This window comes from Neolamprologus brichardi, chromosome 18 (genome assembly GCF_056152115.1).
Source record: "Neolamprologus brichardi isolate AB-2024 chromosome 18, ASM5615211v1, whole genome shotgun sequence".
NCBI lineage: Eukaryota > Metazoa > Chordata > Actinopteri > Cichliformes > Cichlidae > Neolamprologus > Neolamprologus brichardi.
Window position 1 is genome coordinate 32,585,688 of NC_142121.1, and position 20,931 is coordinate 32,606,618.

At 40.2% G+C, this 20,931-nt stretch overlaps 1 protein-coding gene across 1 annotated transcript; it reads right to left on the reverse strand.

Annotated features, from left to right (window-relative positions):
- Nucleotides 1-2,760: 2,760 nt before the first annotated feature.
- On the reverse strand, nt 2,761-20,228 carry ankrd33bb (ankyrin repeat domain 33Bb). Its single transcript, XM_006802761.3, has 5 exons — nt 19,563-20,228; nt 9,026-9,155; nt 4,106-4,246; nt 3,832-3,995; nt 2,761-3,716 (listed from the first exon to the last, which is right to left on the reverse strand). The coding sequence occupies exons 1-5, from the start codon at nt 20,055-20,057 to the stop codon at nt 3,060-3,062; spliced, it is 1,587 nt and encodes a 528-aa protein (XP_006802824.2). The 5' UTR covers nt 20,058-20,228; the 3' UTR covers nt 2,761-3,059.
- Nucleotides 20,229-20,931: the final 703 nt, after the last annotated feature.

Consider the following 20,931-nt stretch of genomic DNA (forward strand, 5'->3'; position numbering starts at 1 on the left):
CCTTCCTGGTTCCATCGAAGAAGAAATTCTCAAGTAACTATGTAACACGTATGTAATCCAATTCCACAACACAGTGTGATGGGAAATCAGCTGTGTTTTTCTGCCCATTTTATTTCGAATCTGGTGAACCAGTCCCTGAATCAGTCACGTGGTACGGACTGCCCGCGAGGCCTCGAACGTCACTGCATACGTAATCAAAGCAAGCCTCGATACGCGCTTCACGGACACGCCCCCGAGATTACCCGACACACGATTCGACGCTTCGACACACAGGACACATCACTAAGTACAACTCCTCCGGTTTCATATGCAAAAAAAATTATTGCGCTAGCTTACGTGGTTGCAGAGCTACCGGGATTTAAAAATAGTTGCAAAACAGAGCGTGCTGCTCTGACTGGCTTTAAAGGGTTAACTCTTTCTGCACCATTAGGTGAATGAGACGCTGACAGTTTTTCTTTACTCGAAGAGATCAAATTATTGGTGGGGACAATTCAATAATCGCTGGATAATGGTGGGGACATGTCCCTTCCGTCCATGCCAAATCTACGCCCTTGAGTTGCTGTCATGTGAGCATACAGGGTCTCTCGGTTCTCAGCCAGAATCACCCCTCGCTCATCGGTCAAAATACCAAGATGAAATATGAGACATGAAGCTTCAAAACAGACCCTTGCTAACCTATAGTGTCTCTATGATTTCTGTATGTCTGCATTCCTCTCTTACACCTCTCATCCTGTTGCTGTTCTTTGTCTCCATCCAAACCATTCTGTCCTGTGATATAATCTTACTTCTGTCTTTTATCTTACAACTTTCAGTGTGCTTAATCCTCTAAATATGATGTTATCTACACCATCCCCAGCTTTAACCGAGCACTAACCCTAGAAAATCAGAATGTGCCATTTTTGGTATTAATATATTGCTTGTAATTCCCAAGTGAAAATAGTCTATATTGGCTTTCTCCAAAATACAGAGTTAGGGTAGATTTAGGGTTCCTACGTATGATGGCTTAGACCGTAGAAGGTCAACCATTAACAATGGCTGGTGTGTTAAACCTGGATTGTTTCCAAGCAACAAGGTCAGCAGTGTGTGGTTTTCGCCTATAGGTGGGTTATAGTGTTGGGTGTTAACCCATCCCAAAATAACACGTAACTGTAATCCCATTACATTTTTAAATAACACAGTAATGTAAACTATCAATTATGACTTCCTCCTGATGTGCACTTGCACTGTAATCCGCTCATTTCAGTTAAGGGAGGAGGAACATTAAAAAAAAAGTCTACAACTTTTATTTTTATTGCACGAGAGAACAAGACTGCAAAGTGCAAACATTCAGGACAGACACATGTGTTATACTGCTAACACAACATCAGCTCTTCAGGGGCATCTGCATAGATAGCATGCTATTGCTAACACAAAGCTAGCAAATAGTTAGCTGAGAGGTGTAGCTGGGCGGATGAAGAGCCCACCCCAGCAGATAGAGCCTGGGTTTAGAAAGGTAACAAAGGCAGTGATGAGGGTTTTTTTTTTTCTATAATCCCTTTAAATTCTTTTTGTCCTGATTTCATTTTTGTGTTTTATTGTAGGTTTTGTGTTTAAAGCTAACGCTGTGCCCTCATCAGGATAGGGATTTGTGTCAGCGTGTGGGACTGTAGCCTCAGGTTTATAGTCAGTGTTGGGAAGGTTACTTTTAAAATGTATTCCATTACAGAATACAGAATACATGCCCCAAAATGTATTCTGTAACGTATTCCGTTACGTTACTCAATGAGAGTAACGTATTCTGAATACTTTGGATTACTTAATATATTATCATGCTGTTTACAACTACATGAATGTACTATTGCTGTGATTTATTACTGTTACTGTAGGTCCGCGGCGCCGAACCGTAGTAAAGGGACCTCTGGCTAATACGGCGGGTTCTGTGTCGGGCTCTTAGCCGAAAACTAGCTTTACTTTGTTGTCTGGGTCACTTTGCTAGCGAGAGACAGAGAGAGGTGTTGAAAGGCTGCTCCAACGGGACTTATTGTTTTTGGAGGAAAACACGAACACGGTGTACAGTCGAGTCTTAATAGCTTACTTACAACTGGGCTCGTCAGGCACTCTTCTTGGCTGCAGTGATTATATTTACATGCTTCCAGCTCCCGTTTTTGCTTGACTGTACTTTTCCTTTTTCTCCCTCCCTCGCTCACAGACACATAACGGGTATGACAGTCCATTCTCCCTGCAGCACGGACTACACTGCCTATGATGCTACATTCTTTAGAGCTATACTGGTAGCATTCTGCCTATTAGCTTAGCACAACAACAACAAAAAGGCCTCTCTCACCCAGGAAACGCGCAGAGAGAGAGCGTCACCCTGTAACCATGGCAACCGTAACGCTGCCGCCTGGAACAACAGAACGTAGCTGTCAAACAAAACCCAAACAGTCCTGACCCGCCACAATATGAAACAGGGAAGTACTGCTGTGTAATCCATTTATTTCAACAAAGTAACTGTATTCTAAATACCACCTTTTTAAACGGTAACTGTAAAAGGAATACAGTTACTCATATTTTGTATTTCAAATACGTAACGGCGGTACATGTATTCCGTTACTCCCCAACACTGTTTATAGTTAATGTGACAATGCATTTCAGGACTGTACTGTGTTACTTTTAAGAAAAGTAATGAGTAATGCGTGATGTTTTCCTTTTTTTGAGTAAGCATCTCACCACTCTCTGCCACATTCCATAGAATGCATAATAATACACAATGAATGTTGTCAGCATACCAACAGACATACAAATAAGAGATATTATGTTACATGTACATGATATTTTTCTTGTGCTCCCATATCTGCCACATTCCAGCACAAAGTGCACCTTAAAAAGTAAGAGTGGTTTCAAGTAGAAAAAAGGCAACATTGCAGGAAACCCTAACAAAGAAGACGATGAGCAGTTTGGTCTACATTAACAAAGTGTCTTTTTCTGGAAGAATATGCATTTTGAGAGCCATGTCAAGATTTACACTGAGCACTTTGAAGCTACAGTAAGTCATGCCTCCTTTAGCTTTCTTTGGTCCTTCATCGTCTCCTAATCAGGGGTAGCAGTCGTTGCCGCTCCTCCTCCCGCATCCTCTCTATTTTCTTCATTTTATAATCCCACTTGGGTATCTGGAGCTGGTTCTGGTTACTGTTCCTTCTGAGTTTTTCTGGTTTGTAGTTTGGAGCTGGGGCCTTGCAGAGCCTCACCTTGGGAACCACTAGGCCCGGCCTCACACTGCTTCTCCTCAGCATATGGAGTGGCAACAGGCTGGCTCGTCTTATGGCCACTGTGGATGCCGCTGCCATGTTGCTTAGCAGCTGAGGCTGGAGACTGGCCCTCCGATCCTTCTCCCTGGGGATGAGGAGGATCCGTGAGTTCTGGAAAAGTTTCTTGTAGTTGTTTAGCCTCTCTGGGCCCAGGCGCTTCAGCTCCGCCAGACGTTGCCTCTTTATGATCTCCTGCACCGCGTGACGACGTTTTCCGATGCACGGCGGGCTGCTCGGGCACACCGTGCGGCAAGCTGTGGCGATAAGCGGACTGGACAGTCCCGTGGTGATCCGGACCATGTGTTCAAGGACACCATCTTCCATAGGTTTTACCTTGTTGTTGATGTAAAATCTATAAGGGCAGCAGGAAAGAAGGTTGATCAAATGCTGCTTACAGGTCTTTGGCTCTTGGGCCTGGGCCACCAACTCCTGTAGAAGACCAAATATTTCATTTAAAAAAAGAAACATTTAACTTGAAAATTGGATTATATTTTAAATGCGGTGCCTTCAACAGTTGATCCAAAATTAAGAAACGTGTATTAACCTCCAGCAGTGGCCACTCCAGGGAGAAGGAGTCACAGAACTGCTCAGGACAAGGGTTGGACATCAGCCGACTCATCAGGCGGGCTGTTTCATACCGACCGGTGAAGAGCGCCCACTCCTTGGGTGTCATTTTCCGGCCAAAGTCCCGAGCCTGGATATCACCTCCTGTATGGATATGTGGGGGGGATTGTTTTGAAAATCACAATAATTTTTAGAAATGTTTTCTTTGTTCCCTCTGTGTTGGGGCTTTTATGATCTTTATTGCATTTATATACCTGCCAACATGATTGCTCTAACACACTCAGCCCGGCCCTGCATGGCAGCCTTCATCAAAGCTGTGAAACCGTGACAGTTCCTCCTCTCGATGTCCAGACCAGGAAAGTAGTTTAGTAGGTAGTTGGAAATGATGGCATGACCTGCACAAGAAAAAACACATGTTATGAAAGGATTGCATTTGTATATTCCAGAATCGATTTCTCCTTCTTCTTTCTACGATACTTCTATGACATTTTTCTGAAAACACAGTGGACATTAAGTTGCAGTCTCCAGTGGCTGAAACATGAAGCCATTTCTAAAATGTCAAAAGAACTGCGTTTTCTCTAGTGGCCACTTGAGTCTGGCTTCAAAAGTGAGTCGTTCCCCATAGGCTCCAGCGTTGAAACGCCCAACGTCATCAATGAAAATAGAGAGAAAAATCACTTTCAGTCCAGAGCAAATTTCCTCCTCCATAACAAATGTGCCGAACCTGAATCTTTTTTATAATTAACCTTTCATGACTTTGTTTGGTCTTAAAGTTTGCAGCATGACTGCTATGACAGGTGTGCCAACACAGGCAGGTGCTCCTGCAGGGCCTCACTTCTGCTAATTCCAGTCATTAAATCAGACCTTTTTGTGGTGCTGTTGAAGTTTGTGCTCCTGTTTTGGTGAGTAAAATTATATTTTATTCGTTTATTTATGTGTGTTGCTCCCATACAGTGTATGGATGCAACTTGTTAACCAGGGTTGCTAGCATTAGCTGATAACATGATTTTATGTGAAAGCATTTTAATTAAAAAAACAACACTAAAGCTACTCATTCTAACATCTGAATCGTCTCTTTCAGGTTTATTTGAGACAGCACTTTGAAAAGTGTTGCCATGCAGAATCTAAAAATACATATCACACTTGTGTTACACATATTTTTAAAAAATCTTAGTTATGATCTTATTATTTTTAAAACACTTACACACTTTCATCTTTAATGTCATTACTTTGCATATCCTTTTCACTTGTTTTTTCATTTCAGTCATCAAGCAAAACTGTTTAGTGTGCATTAAGATCAGAATGTAGTAATTATGAGATTTTTTCAAATATATTTTCTTAGAAATGCAGAGCAATTGGCTGCAACATTCCTAAATGAGCAAAACCAGGCTAAGGCTAAGGATGTGAGTGCGATACAGTTTTAGCATTGGGCTGGACATAAATTCATTACTGCCTTGATTCCCAAACTAAGTCTAGAGTTTAGTCTAGAGTTTAGTAAAGGGTCAGGAAGCACTTTTGTGATGGTGCAGTGTGTCGTGGTGGTCGACTGAGTCGTCTGAGGTGCTGCTGAAGATTTTTGTGTGAAAAAGGATCGATACTTTTTTAATGAAGCAGAAAATGAAGAGCAGCCTACAGCTATTCATCACTGGCCGCAGTGAGCCATTCATCATTGTTAGCAGATGAGAGGCCAGGGCGCCATGTCTGATACATGTGGCTGCAACACTATGAAATTACTTATGATGGTACGGATTAATGTGAGCAAATAATGGTGATTCTTGCAATGGGAACCACCAGACCCCATTATACAACACAAATCATAATTTGGATCTATTAAAATCGGTGTGACTCATTTCTATGCGGTAGATTTTCTTCCACTGTATAGAGCTGTGCAAAAGTCTTGAGCCACCCCCCATTTCTTTCTGTTTTGCTTCTAAGGAACCAGACGTTCTTGTCACGTTTAAAGTGGTCTCAAGCAATAGTTCTGTCGTCTTTCTGATGAGTTTTTCTTTGGACTGAAAATCAGCAGCAACAGGTTTTATGGAGAGATGAAGTCAAACTTAAAAATTTGGGTTCAAATCATTGTCAGTATTGTGAACAGAGGAGTAACAGGGAGTGTCTGACGCTCTGTGATGGTGTGATGGATGCATTTCAGCCAGTGCTGGTGAGGATCTTGTCAGATTTTGTTTCACTGCACAGTACTATCAGGAAAGTATCTGACTTTCAACAGCTTCATTTTGCAGTGTGACAATCATCCCAAACACGCTTCCAGGCCGTGGATTGGTCTCCCAGTGAATAAGCTGCTGAAATCGGCAAGTTACCCTGGAAACAAACTTAAAAGAAACATTTTAAATAAAAGCGACATGTGATGCTACTCATGCCTTCAGTATGTAATCACCTGCTTCGATTAGTATTTCAATTAAATATTTGGCTTTTGAGGGTTTACAGATCTCCATATTAAAAAAATAATAATAATTAAAATGCGTGGAAGGGAGTATTTACATAGTCCATCACTGCATGACTACACAGTGATGAACTGAAGTAAACAGACTTTGTGTGCCTTTATGTAGAGTTTAAGCCAAATATAGCTTCTTGTAATTTGCCTTTTGTTTTTGTGATAATGAATCAACACATACTGCATGGACAACCCAAGTTTATAAATTAACCTGATCTCATGCTTTTCATTTAGACACACAGGAAAGCTGCAAATGAAGATGTTGCAGTAAAAAAGGAAACTGAATTTAGTCATGTCCATGGGCCCCATTAGCTAACTGAAGCACATTTATGATACCTGATGATTTCCTCTAATACACAGTGATGGCCTTTGCAAGGTGCAGTTTGCCCACTACATTTCAGATGCTTGTTGATGTCATGGAGAAATAAAAATGAGCTTTGAAACGTAACTTAATTACAGTCTTCATACCAACACGAATACACAAAAGATTGTCCCTTTTCTTAATCAGCTCAGCCACTTTATTTGCTTCCTTCTGGAGGTGAGCGTGCTCTTCAGAATTTTTCAGAACGGACAAGAAGTTGTCCTTTGGCGCAGCTTGGCTGGTTTTTCATTCTTCTTTTGTCTTGCTGGCTTCTTTCGACTCTCACATTCTCTCCTGATCAGATCAGCCACCTTGAAGGCTTCGTGTTGGATGTGGGCACACAGGACTTCGTTTTCCATGATGGTCCAGAAGCGTTCTTCAAAAACGATCTGCTCTATCTGTGGCACAGATGATTTTTCATCCTCCCAGAATTTTGGGATACAGTTACCCACTGTGTAAATTTCCATCTTAAGATGGCCGTAGGTGGTCACGTCTTTCAATTTAAACCAAAAGGTTTCATCGGAAAGACTTTCCAACGTATTCTGGGATCTTTGGGCTTTACAGAGTCGCATGTTTTTCTGCATTTGTTGATGGAACATTTGCAAGGTTGGAAGAAAATCACATTTACAGATCAACATTAGCAATCTGTAACATAACTGAAGTCGTGTTTGTGGAGAAAACACAGCTCTGGAGCTGTGACATCATCACATTCTATACGATGTATCAATGACATATAGAATGTGATTACCATGGAGGGCTTTTACACACAACACACACACACACACACAAGCCCGTTCAGCTATCTTAGTGAGGACCTTCATTGACATAATGCTTTCCCTAGCCCCTTACCCTAAACCTAACCATTAAAAATTAATGCCTAACCCTAACCCTTACCCTAAACCCAACCATAACCTAATTGTAACCCTGACACCAAAACCACATTTTGAGCCTCAAAAAGGCCTTCAAATTTGTCAGGACCGGTGTGTGTGTCCTCACAAGTGACTGTTGGTTCTCACAAGTATAATAAAATGCAGATTTCAGGCCTCACAAAGATAGCTAGACAGGAACACATGCTCTCACATGCGCGCGCACACACGATGTGATTGCTTCATCTTGTATCAGAACATAGTTAATAAACAATATAAATAGAACCATTAATCCATCAGAAACCATCTATGTCCTTATACCTTATAAACCTAATGTTGTCGTTAATTAAAAATATTAATTACCTTTAATTAAGTTACCAGTACTTTTCGTTCAAAAAGCTGATCAACTCAGTTTATTTGAGTTGGCTTAAATCAGAAAAATTGAAGAAGCTGGAATGTGACTAAGTACGTTTACACTATACTGTACTTAAGTAGTCTGTCTCTGTGTGTTAGCCCTGTGACAGACTGGCGACCTGTCCAGGGTGTACCACGCCTCTCGCCCTATGACAGCTGGGATAGGCTTCAGCGCCCCCCGCGACCCTGAAAAGGATAAGCGGAAGCAAATAGATGGATGGATGTATTTAAGTAGCATATGTAGCCTGCTTGACTTTTACTTCCCTCTTATGTCCCTCTCTATTGTTCTATCACTATAGTTTAGTTAATTTCACTTTATTAAAGACACACAAGAGCAAATAAAATGCATACATGCAAATTACATTCTGGAGTCCTTTACGCTACACATACAACTGTGCATCAGATTGTGAAATATAGCATGACAGGTAGGAACTCCAACACTAACAAACATTTGGCTTGCACTGCTCCACCTTTGCAACTTGAGCATCAGCCTAAATCCATCATTATATGCTTCAGTGAGTTTCTGCACACTGCTCTCTCTGTAGCTCTTCCACAAAGGAGCAGCGTACATTGGAGTGCAGAGAGAGTCCAGCCTTCACTGGAACAGTGCACATACCAAACTTACGGCTCAACATATTAGCTTGTGCATACATTAAGCGGCATTATGTATTTTATATTTTACTTCATTATCTGACTGTTTATGTTACTGTTGGAGTTTTGTATCTAAAACATACAAATCAGCCACGCAGCTTCTTTAACATATAGAAGAAACTTGTTATGACAGTTTTACTAAACATTGTATGATCTGAGTAACTTAGACTGTTCTTAGAAAAATAAGAACAATTTAAGATATATAAGATGAAATATTTGTTATTATTTCAAGAAAAAAAATCATTTGCAAGCTGTCATAACAAGAAACATTCTGCAAAAGAATAACAAGAAAGAATTTAAATGATTAGACTGTTAAATTTAAAAAGTATACTCAGTTTCAAAAGCTCTGCTTTTAAAACATGTGTGCAAGTATGGACTGCGGTGGGATTTGATTCAAAGGCCTGGGGGGGGGGGGGGGGGGGGGGGTTACCTGCTTGAGCTGCAGTTATAAGAGCGGTGTTCCCCTCATTGTCCTGCCAGTTAACATCCAGATACGGGCATTGAGAAAGAGCGATGACCACGTCCACATAGCCGTTATAGCACGCCACAATCAAGCCAGACTGAAACACAAAAACAAAACGCCTTGACATCCAACGTTTTCTTTTTCTGTGATTTATTTCAGCTCCTAACACACACACACACACACACACACAATCATTCTTATTTACAGTGAAGCTTGTTGTTATATTCTCTTTTTATGGCTCTATAAAAATATTCACCTCCAGGACGAAAAGCAATGTGGTGATTGCCATAAAAAAATAAATCTTACTGGTCTGACTGCTTACATGTGAATAACAAGGTGGTGTTCTGTTTTGTTTTTGTCACAGTGAGTGGGAACACTCTGGTAAACGTTTCGGGCTGGACAATCTTTCTTTTGCTCTAAACAAAGTTGCTTTGAGCAGATTTGCATTTGTTTTAAAAGGTCATTGCTGTTAAATCGTTTAGTGTATCTGGTCAGCAAAGTGGCACACTGCAGGTTCAGTTTGTAGATGACATTAGTGTTAGTGTAGTCAATACTGTGTGTGCGTGCATTCATGAAATGAACATACATTAATTCAATTCAATTTTATTTATATAGCGCCAAATCACAACAAAAGTCGCTTCAAGGCGCTTCATACATACAGAGAAAAACCCAACAATCATATGACCCCCTATGAGCAAGCACTTTGGCAACAGTGGGAAGGAAAAACTCCCTTTTAACAGGAAGAAACCTCCGGCAGAACCAGGCTCAGGGAGGGGCGGCCATCTGCCGCAACCGGTTGGGGTGAGAGAAGGAAGACAGGATAAAAGACATGCTGTGGAAGAGAGACAGAGATTAATAACAGATATGATTCAATGCAGAACTCACATAGTGAGTGAGAAAGGTGACTGTAAAGGAAAAACTCAATGCATCATGGGAATCCCACGGCAGCCTACATCTATTGCAGCATAACTAAGGGAGGATTCAGGGTCACCTGGTCCAGCCCTAACTATATGCTTAAGCAAAAAGGAAAGTTTTAAGCCTAATCTTAAAAGTAGAGATAGTGTCTGTCTCCCGAATCCAAACTGGAAGCTGGTTCCACAGAAGAAGGGCCTGATAACTGAAGGCTCTCCCTCCCATTCTACTTTTAAATACTCTAGGAACAATAAGTAGTTCTGCAGAACGAGAGCGAAGTGCTCTAATAGGGTGATATGGTACTACAAGGTCATTAAGATAAGATGGGGCCTGATTATTTAAGACCTTGTATGTGAGGAGCAGGATTTTGAAGTCAATTCTGGATTTAACAGGAAGCCAATGAAGGGAAGCCAAAACAGGAGAAATATGCTCTCTCTTTCTAGTCCCTGTCAGGACTCTTGCTGCAGCATTTTGGATTAGCTGAAGGCTTTTCAGCGAGTTTTTTGGACATCCTGATAATAATGAATTGCAGTAGTCCAGCCTGGAAGTAATAAATGCATGAACTAGTTTTTCAGCGTCACTCTGAGACAGGATATTTCTAATTTTAGAGATGTTGCACAAATGGAAGAACGCAGTCTTACATATTTGTTTAAAATGTGCGTTGAAGGACATATCCTGGTCAAAAATGACTCCAAGGTTCCTCACAGTGTTACTGGAGGCCAAGGTAATGCCATCCAGAGTAAGAATCTGGTTAGATACCATATTTCTAAGATTTTCAGGGCCAAGTACAATAACCTCAGTTTTATCTGAATTAAGAAGCAGAAAGTTAGTGGCCATCCAAGTCTTTATGTCTTTAAGACATTCCTGCAGTTTAACTAATTGGTGTGTGTTATCTGGCTTCATGGACAGATAGAGCTGGGTGTCATCTGCATGGCAGTGAAAATGTATGCTATGTCTTCTAATGATGCTGCCTAGGGGAAGCATGTATAATGTAAACAGAATTGGTCCTAGCACTGAACCCTGTGGAACTCCTCAGTGTGTGAAGAGGACTCTCCACTTACATGCACAAATTGGAGTCTATTAGATAGATATGATTCAAACCACTGCAGCACAGTACCTGTAATACCTACAGCATGTTCTAATCGCTCTAATAGTATGTTATGGTCAACAGTATCGAATGCTGCACTAAGGTCTAGCAGGACAAGCACAGAGATGAGTCCACTGTCAGAGGCCATAAGAAGATCATTTGTAACCTTCCCTAAAGCTGTTTATGTGCTGTGATGAACTCTGAAACCTGACTGAAACTCTTCAAATAAGCCATTCCTCTGCAGATGATCAGTTAGCTGTTTGACAACTACTCTTTCAAGGATGTTTGATATGAAAGGAAGGTTGGAGACCTATAATTAGCTAAGACTGCTGGGTCTAGAGATGGCTTTTTGAGTAAAGGTTTAACTACAGCCAGCTTGAAGGCCTGTGGTACATAGCCGATTATTAGAGATAGGTTGATCATATATAAGATCGAAGAATTAATTAATGGCAGGACTTCTTTGAGCAGTTTTGTAGGAATGGGGTCTAAAAGACACGTTGATGGTTTGGAGGAAGTAATTATTGAAGTTAACTCAGAAAGATCAATTGGAGAAAAAGAGTCTAACTTAACATCAATGGTACTAAGAGTAGCTGTAAATAATATTACATCTGTGGGATGATTATTGGTAATTTTTTCTCTAATGATAAAAATTTTATTTGTGAAGAAGTTCATGAAGTCATTACTAGTTAATGTTAAAGGGATGATTGGCTCAAAAGAGCTCTGACTTTTTGTCAGCCTGGCTACAGTGCTGAAGAGAAACCTGGGGTTCTTATTTTCTTCAATCAGTGACGAATAGTAAGATGTTCTGGCTTTGCGGAGGGCTTTCTTATAAAGCAACAAACTATTTCTCCAGGCTAAATGATGATCCTCTAAATTTGTGACACGCCATTTCCTCTCCAGATTACGAGTCAACTGCTTTAGGGTACGTGTTTGAGAATTATACCACTGAGTCAGGTACTTCTGATTTGAGTTTTTAGTTTTCACAGGAGCTACAGTATCCAGAGTCGTACGTAGTGAGGAGGTAAAATTATTAACAAGCCGACCTCTGTTGGAGTAGTGTTCAGATAGCTGCTCTGCTCTATGTTGGTACAGGTCATTGAAGATGATAACTGGGTGGATTATATTCTTAAACTTAGTTACAGCGCTTTCAGAAAGACATCTACTTTGATAAAGTCTACTCTCCACTGCTGTGTAATCAATTATTGTAAATGTAAATGTTATCAGGAAATGATCAGACAGGAGAGGGTTTTCAGGAAACACTGTTAAATGTTCAGTTTCTATGCCATATGTTAAAACAAGATCTAGAGTGTGATTAAAGTGGTGGGTGGGTTCTTTTACATTTTGAGAGAAGCCAATTGAGTCTAATAACAGATTAAATGCCATGTTGAGGCTGTCATTTTTAGCATCTACATGGATGTTAAAATCACCCACAATAATTATTTTATCTGAGCTCAGAACTAAATTAGATAAGAAGTCTGAGAAATCAGACAGAAACTCTGTGTAAGGCCCAGGTGGACGATAGATGATAACAAGTGAGACTGGTTTCTGAGTTTTACAGCTGGGGTGGACAAGGCTAAGCATCAGGCTTTCAAATGAATTAAAAGTCTGTCTTGGTCTTTCATTAATTAATAGGCTGGTGTGAAAAATTGCTGCCACTCCGCCCCCTCGGCCTGTGCTTCGAGATTTCTGGTAGTTAGAATGACTCGGGGGTGTTGATTCATTTAAACTAACATAATGATCCTGCTGCAACCAGGTTTCTGTAAGGCAGAGTAAATCAATTTGTTGATCAATTATTAAGTCATGTACTAACAGAGACTTGGAGGAGAGAGACCTAATATTTAATAATCCACATTTCACTGCTTTACTCTTTGGTTCAGATGTGGATACTTGATTGTTCTTTCTTTGTAATTGTTTATGTTTAAGTTGTTTATTGCTGGTTTTTAGTTTGTTTTTTGTCTTTTTGGGAGCTGACACAGTCTCTATGGAGATGTTTGGGGGGTTTTTTTGTTTTTGTTTTTTTCTTTGGGGGGGGGGGGGGGGGGGGTAGCAGGAGGAGAGAAGCTGCAGAGAGGCGTGTAAGACAGCAACATTAAACCACAATGGATAAAAGCACACCTGCCATCTTCCATGACAGCTGTGATAGCACTTAACAAAGCAAATAACTCTCGTCTGGATATATTACTTAAAAACTCAAAGATGCTCCTGATTGTAAGGTATGCAGAACACTTAAAGATCCCAGATCACTGATTGCTACATTCCTGTTTCAGTCATTCCAGTCAACTTCATCGCTCCTGAAGTCAAAATCATATAACTGATAACCCTAACCCTACCTTACTTTTTTGGAAAAACACATATTTCCTGTGCAGACTTGGTAGAACAACTTTTTTTAAAAAAAACAAACAAACATAATCTTATTACCTGGGTTTACAGTTATGGTTAGGCTTGGAAGCTTTGATGATGTAGACCTAAACTTAAATGTTACAGACGTGATTACCAAGATACAAATGAGTTCACAGTTTACAGGAAATCCCTCAGCTTACAGCTAAATTGGTATTTTCTTTGTAGTGCTACTTCATTTTATAGGAAAACTTTGAATGTACATACATTCATTGTGAAATGCATAGATATTCTACAGATAGTTTGTAGATCTGATTTCAATATTTTTGTTTTCTTTTTGAAATCAGTTTGATAGAAAAGGCACTTGCAATATGTAATTACATTTTATTTACAGTGTTAAATATCTGTCCTATCAGCACCAATTAGAAGGGAGTAATCCACAGACACTGACTATATCGAATGGTCAGTGTTGGGGAGTAACGGAATACATGTACCGCCGTTACGTATTTAAAATACAAAATATGAGTAACTGTATTCCGTTACAGTTACCGTTTAAAAAGGTGGTATTTAGAATACAGTTACTTTGTTGAAATAAATGGATTACACGGCGGTACTTCCCTGTTTCATATTGTGGCGGGTCAGGACTGTTTGGGTTTTGTTTGACACCTACTTCTGTTGTTCCAGGCGGCAGCGTTACGGTTGCCATGGTTACAGGGTGACGCTCTCTCTGCGTGTTTCCTGGGTGAGAGAGGCCTTTTTGTTGTTGTTGTGCTAAGCTAATAGGCAGAATGCTACAGGTATAGCCAGTGGCGTGTCTAGAAAATTTTTGTTGGGGGGGGCCAGGTAGGGGCACAGATTTGGAGAAGGGTGGCAGATGTAATTGGCAGATAATGTTTAAAAAAAACTCTACCAACTGTTAACCATAATTCAATAACCCTATAAACCTAATAACCGAATGCGCTTTTAACTCTTATTAGAATGAGATTTTAACCACTACGGTGCAAAGTTTTTAGATACTGTGTTGATAAAGTACAAGAGATACAATCAGTGCTTTGTCAGCGTTTACTCAGCATTCAAGGACAGCAATATTTTCATAGTAGTTTTACTGACATGTAGTGCACATATGTTTTGGGCAAAAACATTTTTGAATATTAAAATACGAACATTTGTAACAAACAATTGACAAATTAGCCAATGCCAATGTAAAACTTTATCTGCCTATTAAAAAAAGAAGATAATCTTCTCACAAACTGGTGTTTGATTTTGAAACAGGAAAAAAGTGGGGAAACAACTGAAAAGACTAACATTTGAATAAAACCTGAAAGCAAGTAAATACTTTCTATGCTGCCTTATGGTAAACTTTGGTAATATTGATAAAGAACAACACTGGCTGATGATGAAATACAGTCAGCTGGCATGGTAACACTGCCAGTATTAACCTGCAGGGCTGGACTGGGACAGAAAATCGGGCATTTTGACTAGAGACCGGCCCACCAGGTATTAAAGCCATAAAGCCTTTGAATGAAAACAAACGCTGTTGTAACAGTGATGTACGCTGTCTTGTTGGTATATGTATGATTTCTATACATTTTACGTCAGATAAAAACTTTGGTTGTAAGATTTAGATAATTATTTAATAAAAGCTAGATATTTTAAATGAGAATAAGAAAGAAAAGTATTTCTTTGTGCCCCCCTCTCCCTGTTAATGCCCTATCTGGCCCCCTGGCAACACTTTGCTAGATCTGCCCCTGCACAGCTATCAGCTGTCAGCTACTTAGAAAAGGATCCTGGTGTTATTTGTCTCTCAGAAACAGTTCATAACTTCCCTTCAACTCATTCATGTCACCTAAAAGGTAAACCTGTTTCTCCATCACCTGTTCAGCTCTGATGATTCAGTAAGGACATCTCCTGGTTTCATCTTCATGTTTCCCTCTCACCAGATAACCAAACCGACATCATGACCAGCAGCTTTTACAGCTGTGGCTCCAGCAAACATCAGCTGATACTAGAAATTAATATTAAATAAATTCTAACAAGAGCTGATCAAGCTTAAACGTGCTGTTGTTGTTTAGCGTGACATCCGCTGGTTTCCTCTTTCTGGCGCAAAGTGGGCGATAAATAAACAAGAGAGAAAAGCTGATCATTGATCAGTTTCATGATTGAAGTAGCAACAGGAGAGGCAGGGGGAGAGAATGAGAGAAGAAGAGGCAGCTGTGCAGCATAACGACAGAATAATTCCAGCTTTGTGTCTTTTTTTCATTATAGCGAAAGTACGGGACAAACTGCGTCTCTTCTCAGCTCAATACCAGTACGAGTTATTGTAACTGACTGTAAAAAGTCAGCACAATGAAAATAAACTCCACCTAAACTTGCTTTATATCTGACCCAGATAGACTGCAGGTCATAACTTCTTACCTGAAGTTCAGTTCACCTGACACTCGGACTGGTGGCTGCCTCGGGGCTCTCCTCCTGCCTCCCCTTCCCTCATCCACCTGTTGCCTCTGTGGAAGCTCCGCCATAGCCACCACCAAACAACTGAGTTATTTTTACACATCGACCTGCATCTGGCCAATCCACCACCTCTCATTGTTCATACCGTTACAAAAACAAAAAAAATATGCCCGGTATGCCCGATGGCCAGTCCAGCTATGTTAACCTGCAACCAAATCTGCAGCTCCATACAGCAATGTTACGACTTAGATTATATCTTATAACTCATAACTCTTATGTTAGCTCCCCTCAGTAGAATACTGTCTGAAATATTCGACGGCTGCAATAATTCTTTAAGTGTTATTTTTTCCTTGGTATTCTAATTTCACCGAAGTTTACTAAACTCAACAAACTTAATATTACTTACCAGGACATTTATTCTGTCCTCATTTTCTTTCACCGAAAAATTGTTTCCTGTGGTGCCTCTTTCGTGCTTGGCTCTCCTACCTTTGCTAACGTGATGCACATAGTGCAGAAGCCGATGCTGCATTCACTTACACTCGGAGATCTGAGCGTGAAAACATAATCGTACATTTGATATTTGATTGAATTTTATTGTTTCACCTTTGGGGTGGCACCTGGGGTGGCCAGTCTGGTTGGGGGGGTGGCCTGTGCCCCCCCAGGCCACCCCGCTGGACACGCCACTGGGTATAGCTCTAAAGAATGTAGCATCATAGGCAGTGTAGTTCGTGTTGCAGGGAGAATGGACTGCCATACACGTTATGTGTCTGTGAGCGAGGGAGGGAGAAAAAGGAAAAGTACGAGCTGTCATCGAGCAAAAATGGGAGCTGGAAGCATGTAAATATAATAATAACCACTGCAGCCAAGAAGAGTGCCTGACGAGCCCAGTTGTAAGTAAGCTATTAAGACTCGACTGTACACCGTGTTCGTGTTTTCCTCCAAAAACAATAAGTTCCGTTGGAGCAGCCTTTCAACACCTCTCTCTGTCTCTGCTAGCAAAGTTGACCCAGACAACAAAGTAAAGCTAGTTTTCGGCTACGAGCCCGACACAGAACCCCATTAGCCAGAGGTCCCTTTACTACGGTTTGGAGCCGCGGACCTTCAGTAACAGTAATAAATCACAGCAATAGTACATTCATGTAATTGTAAACAGCATGATAATATATTAAGTAATCCAAAGTATTCAGAATACGTTACTCTCATTGAGTAACGTAACGGAATACGTTACAGAATACATTTTAGGTCATTTATTCTGTAATGGAATGCGAATGGTTCATTTTTAATAATTTCACTGAGATTTGGACAGCCTAAACAAATCATGTGATCTAATAGAGTTTAGCTGTACTGTATTACACCACATGTAATAGTAGTTTGTGTCCAGTCAAGACAACGAGACATTTTGTGCACATCAGTCTTCCCAAATTGTGTAGTACAACAATGAAAAAATATCATCCATGTTTTTGCTTTAGAAGAAGCTTTTATTGCTCAACCAGAACTTGATTGCAAGGCAAGTAATGGCAGTTATTCAACTTTAAGACAATAGCAGTGCCATGAAGTTAAACTATTAAGATTGCAATTATTTTTATTACTATTATTTTTGGCGTTGATTATTCACAAAACATGTCCTTGATTATTGGTCTCATTTAAATTTGTTTTTCTCTGATTAACAGTACAAAACCCAAAGAGGTTTAGATTTGCATGATTTTTATTTAAAAGTTTAAGGATCTAGAATCAGAATGAGTGATTTTTCCTTGTAAATATGTCTTACCTGTACAAAGAAAAACAAAATCCACGGGTCATTGCTTTCTTTATCCATTTGTAGTGTGCACACATTTTCAGTTTGCTTTTGTTAGAAAATGCCAAAGTTTATGAATTGGGCTGGTAGATGCAAAAGAAGACTGAGATGGGTTTTGAGGTTTCTGCTGCAGTCTCTGGCCAGTCTGCTTCCAACACAACACATATTAAAGATGACATCCAGTTTGCAGTCATATGCCAATAATTGGGTCTTTTGTGCTTCACAAAAAGTGCAAACAGTTAGTGGGTTGACTCCACAGTGTTGTGATTCCAAGAAGAATTTCTCATAGAGACAGCAGATCTAAAGGGCATTGGGTAATCGTTTTTCAAACAGCTGGAATAATACTCAGTTTTGGTAAAAAAGCAAGCTGTTGATAGAGATGATGTCAGCCAATTCGATAGTAACACCTCGCTCACTTCCATGACAACACATTCATAATCAAGGCGACCCTAAGGACGTCACATTAATCCAGAACTACTCTCCTCTGTGTGTTCCAGCTCAACAGAACATACAGAATCTTCTACCCAGTGCCATAGGGTCAGTGTGCAGAAATGTTCAGAAATAAGTTCACTTTCAAATTTATCTTCAGATTAACAATAAAACACAGCTTTCTTAACTTTGTTAAGAACAAAAACGATTGATTTTGAATTAGCCAATATGTGTGTGCAGCTTGCTAAGCAAACAGGTGAAATTAGCACTCCACCTTTTCATCTGAATATGGAAAACAACAACATAGTGGCCTCTATGGTTCTTACCATTTAGCATGTGTTTGTGAATTAGTTGTTCTAAATTCACAGGTGGGCGCGAGCATTGGCCACTAAAACAACAAAGAAAATCAAAGAAACTGAAGTAATTGTGGTGTAAAGTGGAAGTGATTCACTGGAAGTGGGATGTCTAAAAATGACCAAGAGACAGTGACTGGGTTTAAAAAAAGATCCTCACCTCACCTGTAGGTGAGATATTGGCAAGAACTTAAACTAAAAGTCACACATCTATCAAGAATGAAAAAGTATTTCATGGTTATTTCATGGTTTTACCAATTCATTAGTAACTAAATAGTTTCAAATATTGTTCATTATTAAGGTGTTATTTGATTAGCTTTAATAAGCTATGAGTAGGGCCAGTTTCTATAGTAAGCCTTTAAAAGGTTGGGCAAGGTTGGCAAGCTGCATTGTGACACGGTAACTGTAACTGCACTGGCCCATCTGTCACTGAAGGCTTAACCAACTGCTCTGAACCTCCTTTAGGATCTGACCTTCAGTGTCTTACTGGGTTTTAAGAGCTGGACCATGCTCAGCTGACCTGACAGAAAAACCAGATATCAGTGATAGAGCAGGATGATGATAGCATTCTTTTACTCAAAGCAGGCATAAAGGGTGTCATAAGAAAATCACAGGTGTGTAATATTTTGTTTTTGCACTTTCAAATTATTTAAATTTAAAATTGCTTGAGGTGTGTAATCTGACACAGTGAATGGTGTGCTTGCAGAAATGTTTGTCAAAGTTCTATCATATCTGTATACAACTGAATTATGACCGAAACCTCAGTGCTGCACAGCTGTCACGAGTCATCGCATATCTTGTAAGCATATTCTTATGTCTTTGTGAAGACTATGTGCTGATAGCCACCCAGACACTTTTAATAGATGCTTTTTTTTTTTTTATCAAGCAGTCTACCTAAATATGGTTTTGTTATTGTTTGTAAAGTTAAGTTGAGACCAAGGTAAGACCTACTGACACATTACATGTACAGAAGCAAAGGTACTTATGAACACAACTGTACTAATGACGTTGAAAGACAGCAGCGCAGTTTTGTATTTGTACTGCTATTAATTTCTTCATAAAAAAAAACATTATTTATGAATAAAAAGGTGCGTGAGACTTTGTCAAAGACATTATTCTAATAAATGCACAGATACCAACTCTTCTGTTTCTGTCCGTCTCCTTCACTTCCTCTTCAGTCACTCCTTGTCTGATCATGATCTTGACAATGATGACATTGTTGTTGCAGCAGGCCTTGAAGAAGGAGATGGGCTCTGGACTGTCAGAGCTAAACGAGTAGCGCATGTGAGAGGTGACTGAATTGTCGAGGGGATAGAAGGAGTCATCTGAGGCAATGCTCTGTGTGTCTGAGCGATCGGGCAAGGTCTCAAAGTCCAACTCTTCAAATTCCTGGTAGATATCATCCTCATCCTCCCAGTAATTTCGAGTGTAATCGATTTCAAGTTCCTCATTATCTGCCTCTCTTGATTCCTCACTCTCATCGTCGTCTTTGCCAGCCTTGGTGATGGACATGACAGGAATATCCATATCCACGTTATTGGTTCTATACTCAGTCTTACTAATTCTGACTTCTCCAACCACTCCATTCTCTTGAACCTTTGAACCTTTACCTTGTTCCTCTGTTATTAGCACCATTTAAATCCTCCTCCGTCCAAAACACTCTTGGAAAATCCTTGTGGGAGCCAGAAGAAGTCTAGGAATTCTCAATTACCTTGGAGTCCATTGGCTCTCTGAAATATGATGATTCCTTCTACCCCCCAGGAAACTCAATCCTGCCAGTTTCCCGACTTCCATCAGTTTTTTGCTGTGTTGGATTTCCCAAACAAACAAGGACAATCCTTTATCACTACTGATAAGTCTTTGTCGGTGCCGAAGAGGTTAGGATTCCCGAAGACTCCAAAACACAGTGTCATCAAAGGCTTGATGGTGTGCATGATCAGTTGCTCTGGGCTGTTAAAGTGATGAAAAAAATAGTAAAGCAGAATAAAGCATCCTAATCTTTCTCTGATGATATTGTCAAATTTGCATTTTCAAAAAAAGTCAGAGAAAATTTTGAAATGCACGAAAGCCACTGCGCTTTTTCGTGTGACTCTTTGCAAAGGCACCACCAGCCCCGTTCATCAGATTGTATGATCATTGCACTGGAAATCCAACATGCAGCTTGAATTTTCCAAGTCTCGGTTAGAAGTTAAAGCTGAAGTTGTCTTTTTGAAAGCAGAAGAACCAGCGCGGTCGTATTGGTTCAAAACTGACACGACTGAGCAGTTAATCCCGTGTTTGCTCACGGGGGAACACTGGGTTTTCTTTGATGATCGCCAGCAGTGGGATCGGGAGAGAGATTCTGTTGAAGTACTACGTGGTAATCCAATTAGATTTCTCTCTAGCTCTAGCCATTTGGTTACATTCACCTCCCCAGAAACGTTCAAACAAAGACGTTTGAACGTCTTCTGCTTCAACACAATAAACTAAAACTAACAAGCACAAATAGAAAGGACTGTTGAAACTCAAT

Excerpts from the sequence above, each read along its gene's own strand:
- ankrd33bb (XM_006802761.3), bottom strand. The coding sequence starts at position 20,057 with ATGGTGCTAATAACAGAGGAACAAGGTAAAGGTTCAAAGGTTCAAGAG. Across the intron at positions 9,156-19,562 it reads AGACGGACAGAAACAGAAGA|TCTGGCTTGATTGTGGCGTG; the intron begins GTTGGTATCTGT and ends TTTGTGTTTCAG. Across the intron at positions 3,717-3,831 it reads TGGAGTGGCCACTGCTGGAG|GAGTTGGTGGCCCAGGCCCA; the intron begins GTTAATACACGT and ends GGTCTTCTACAG.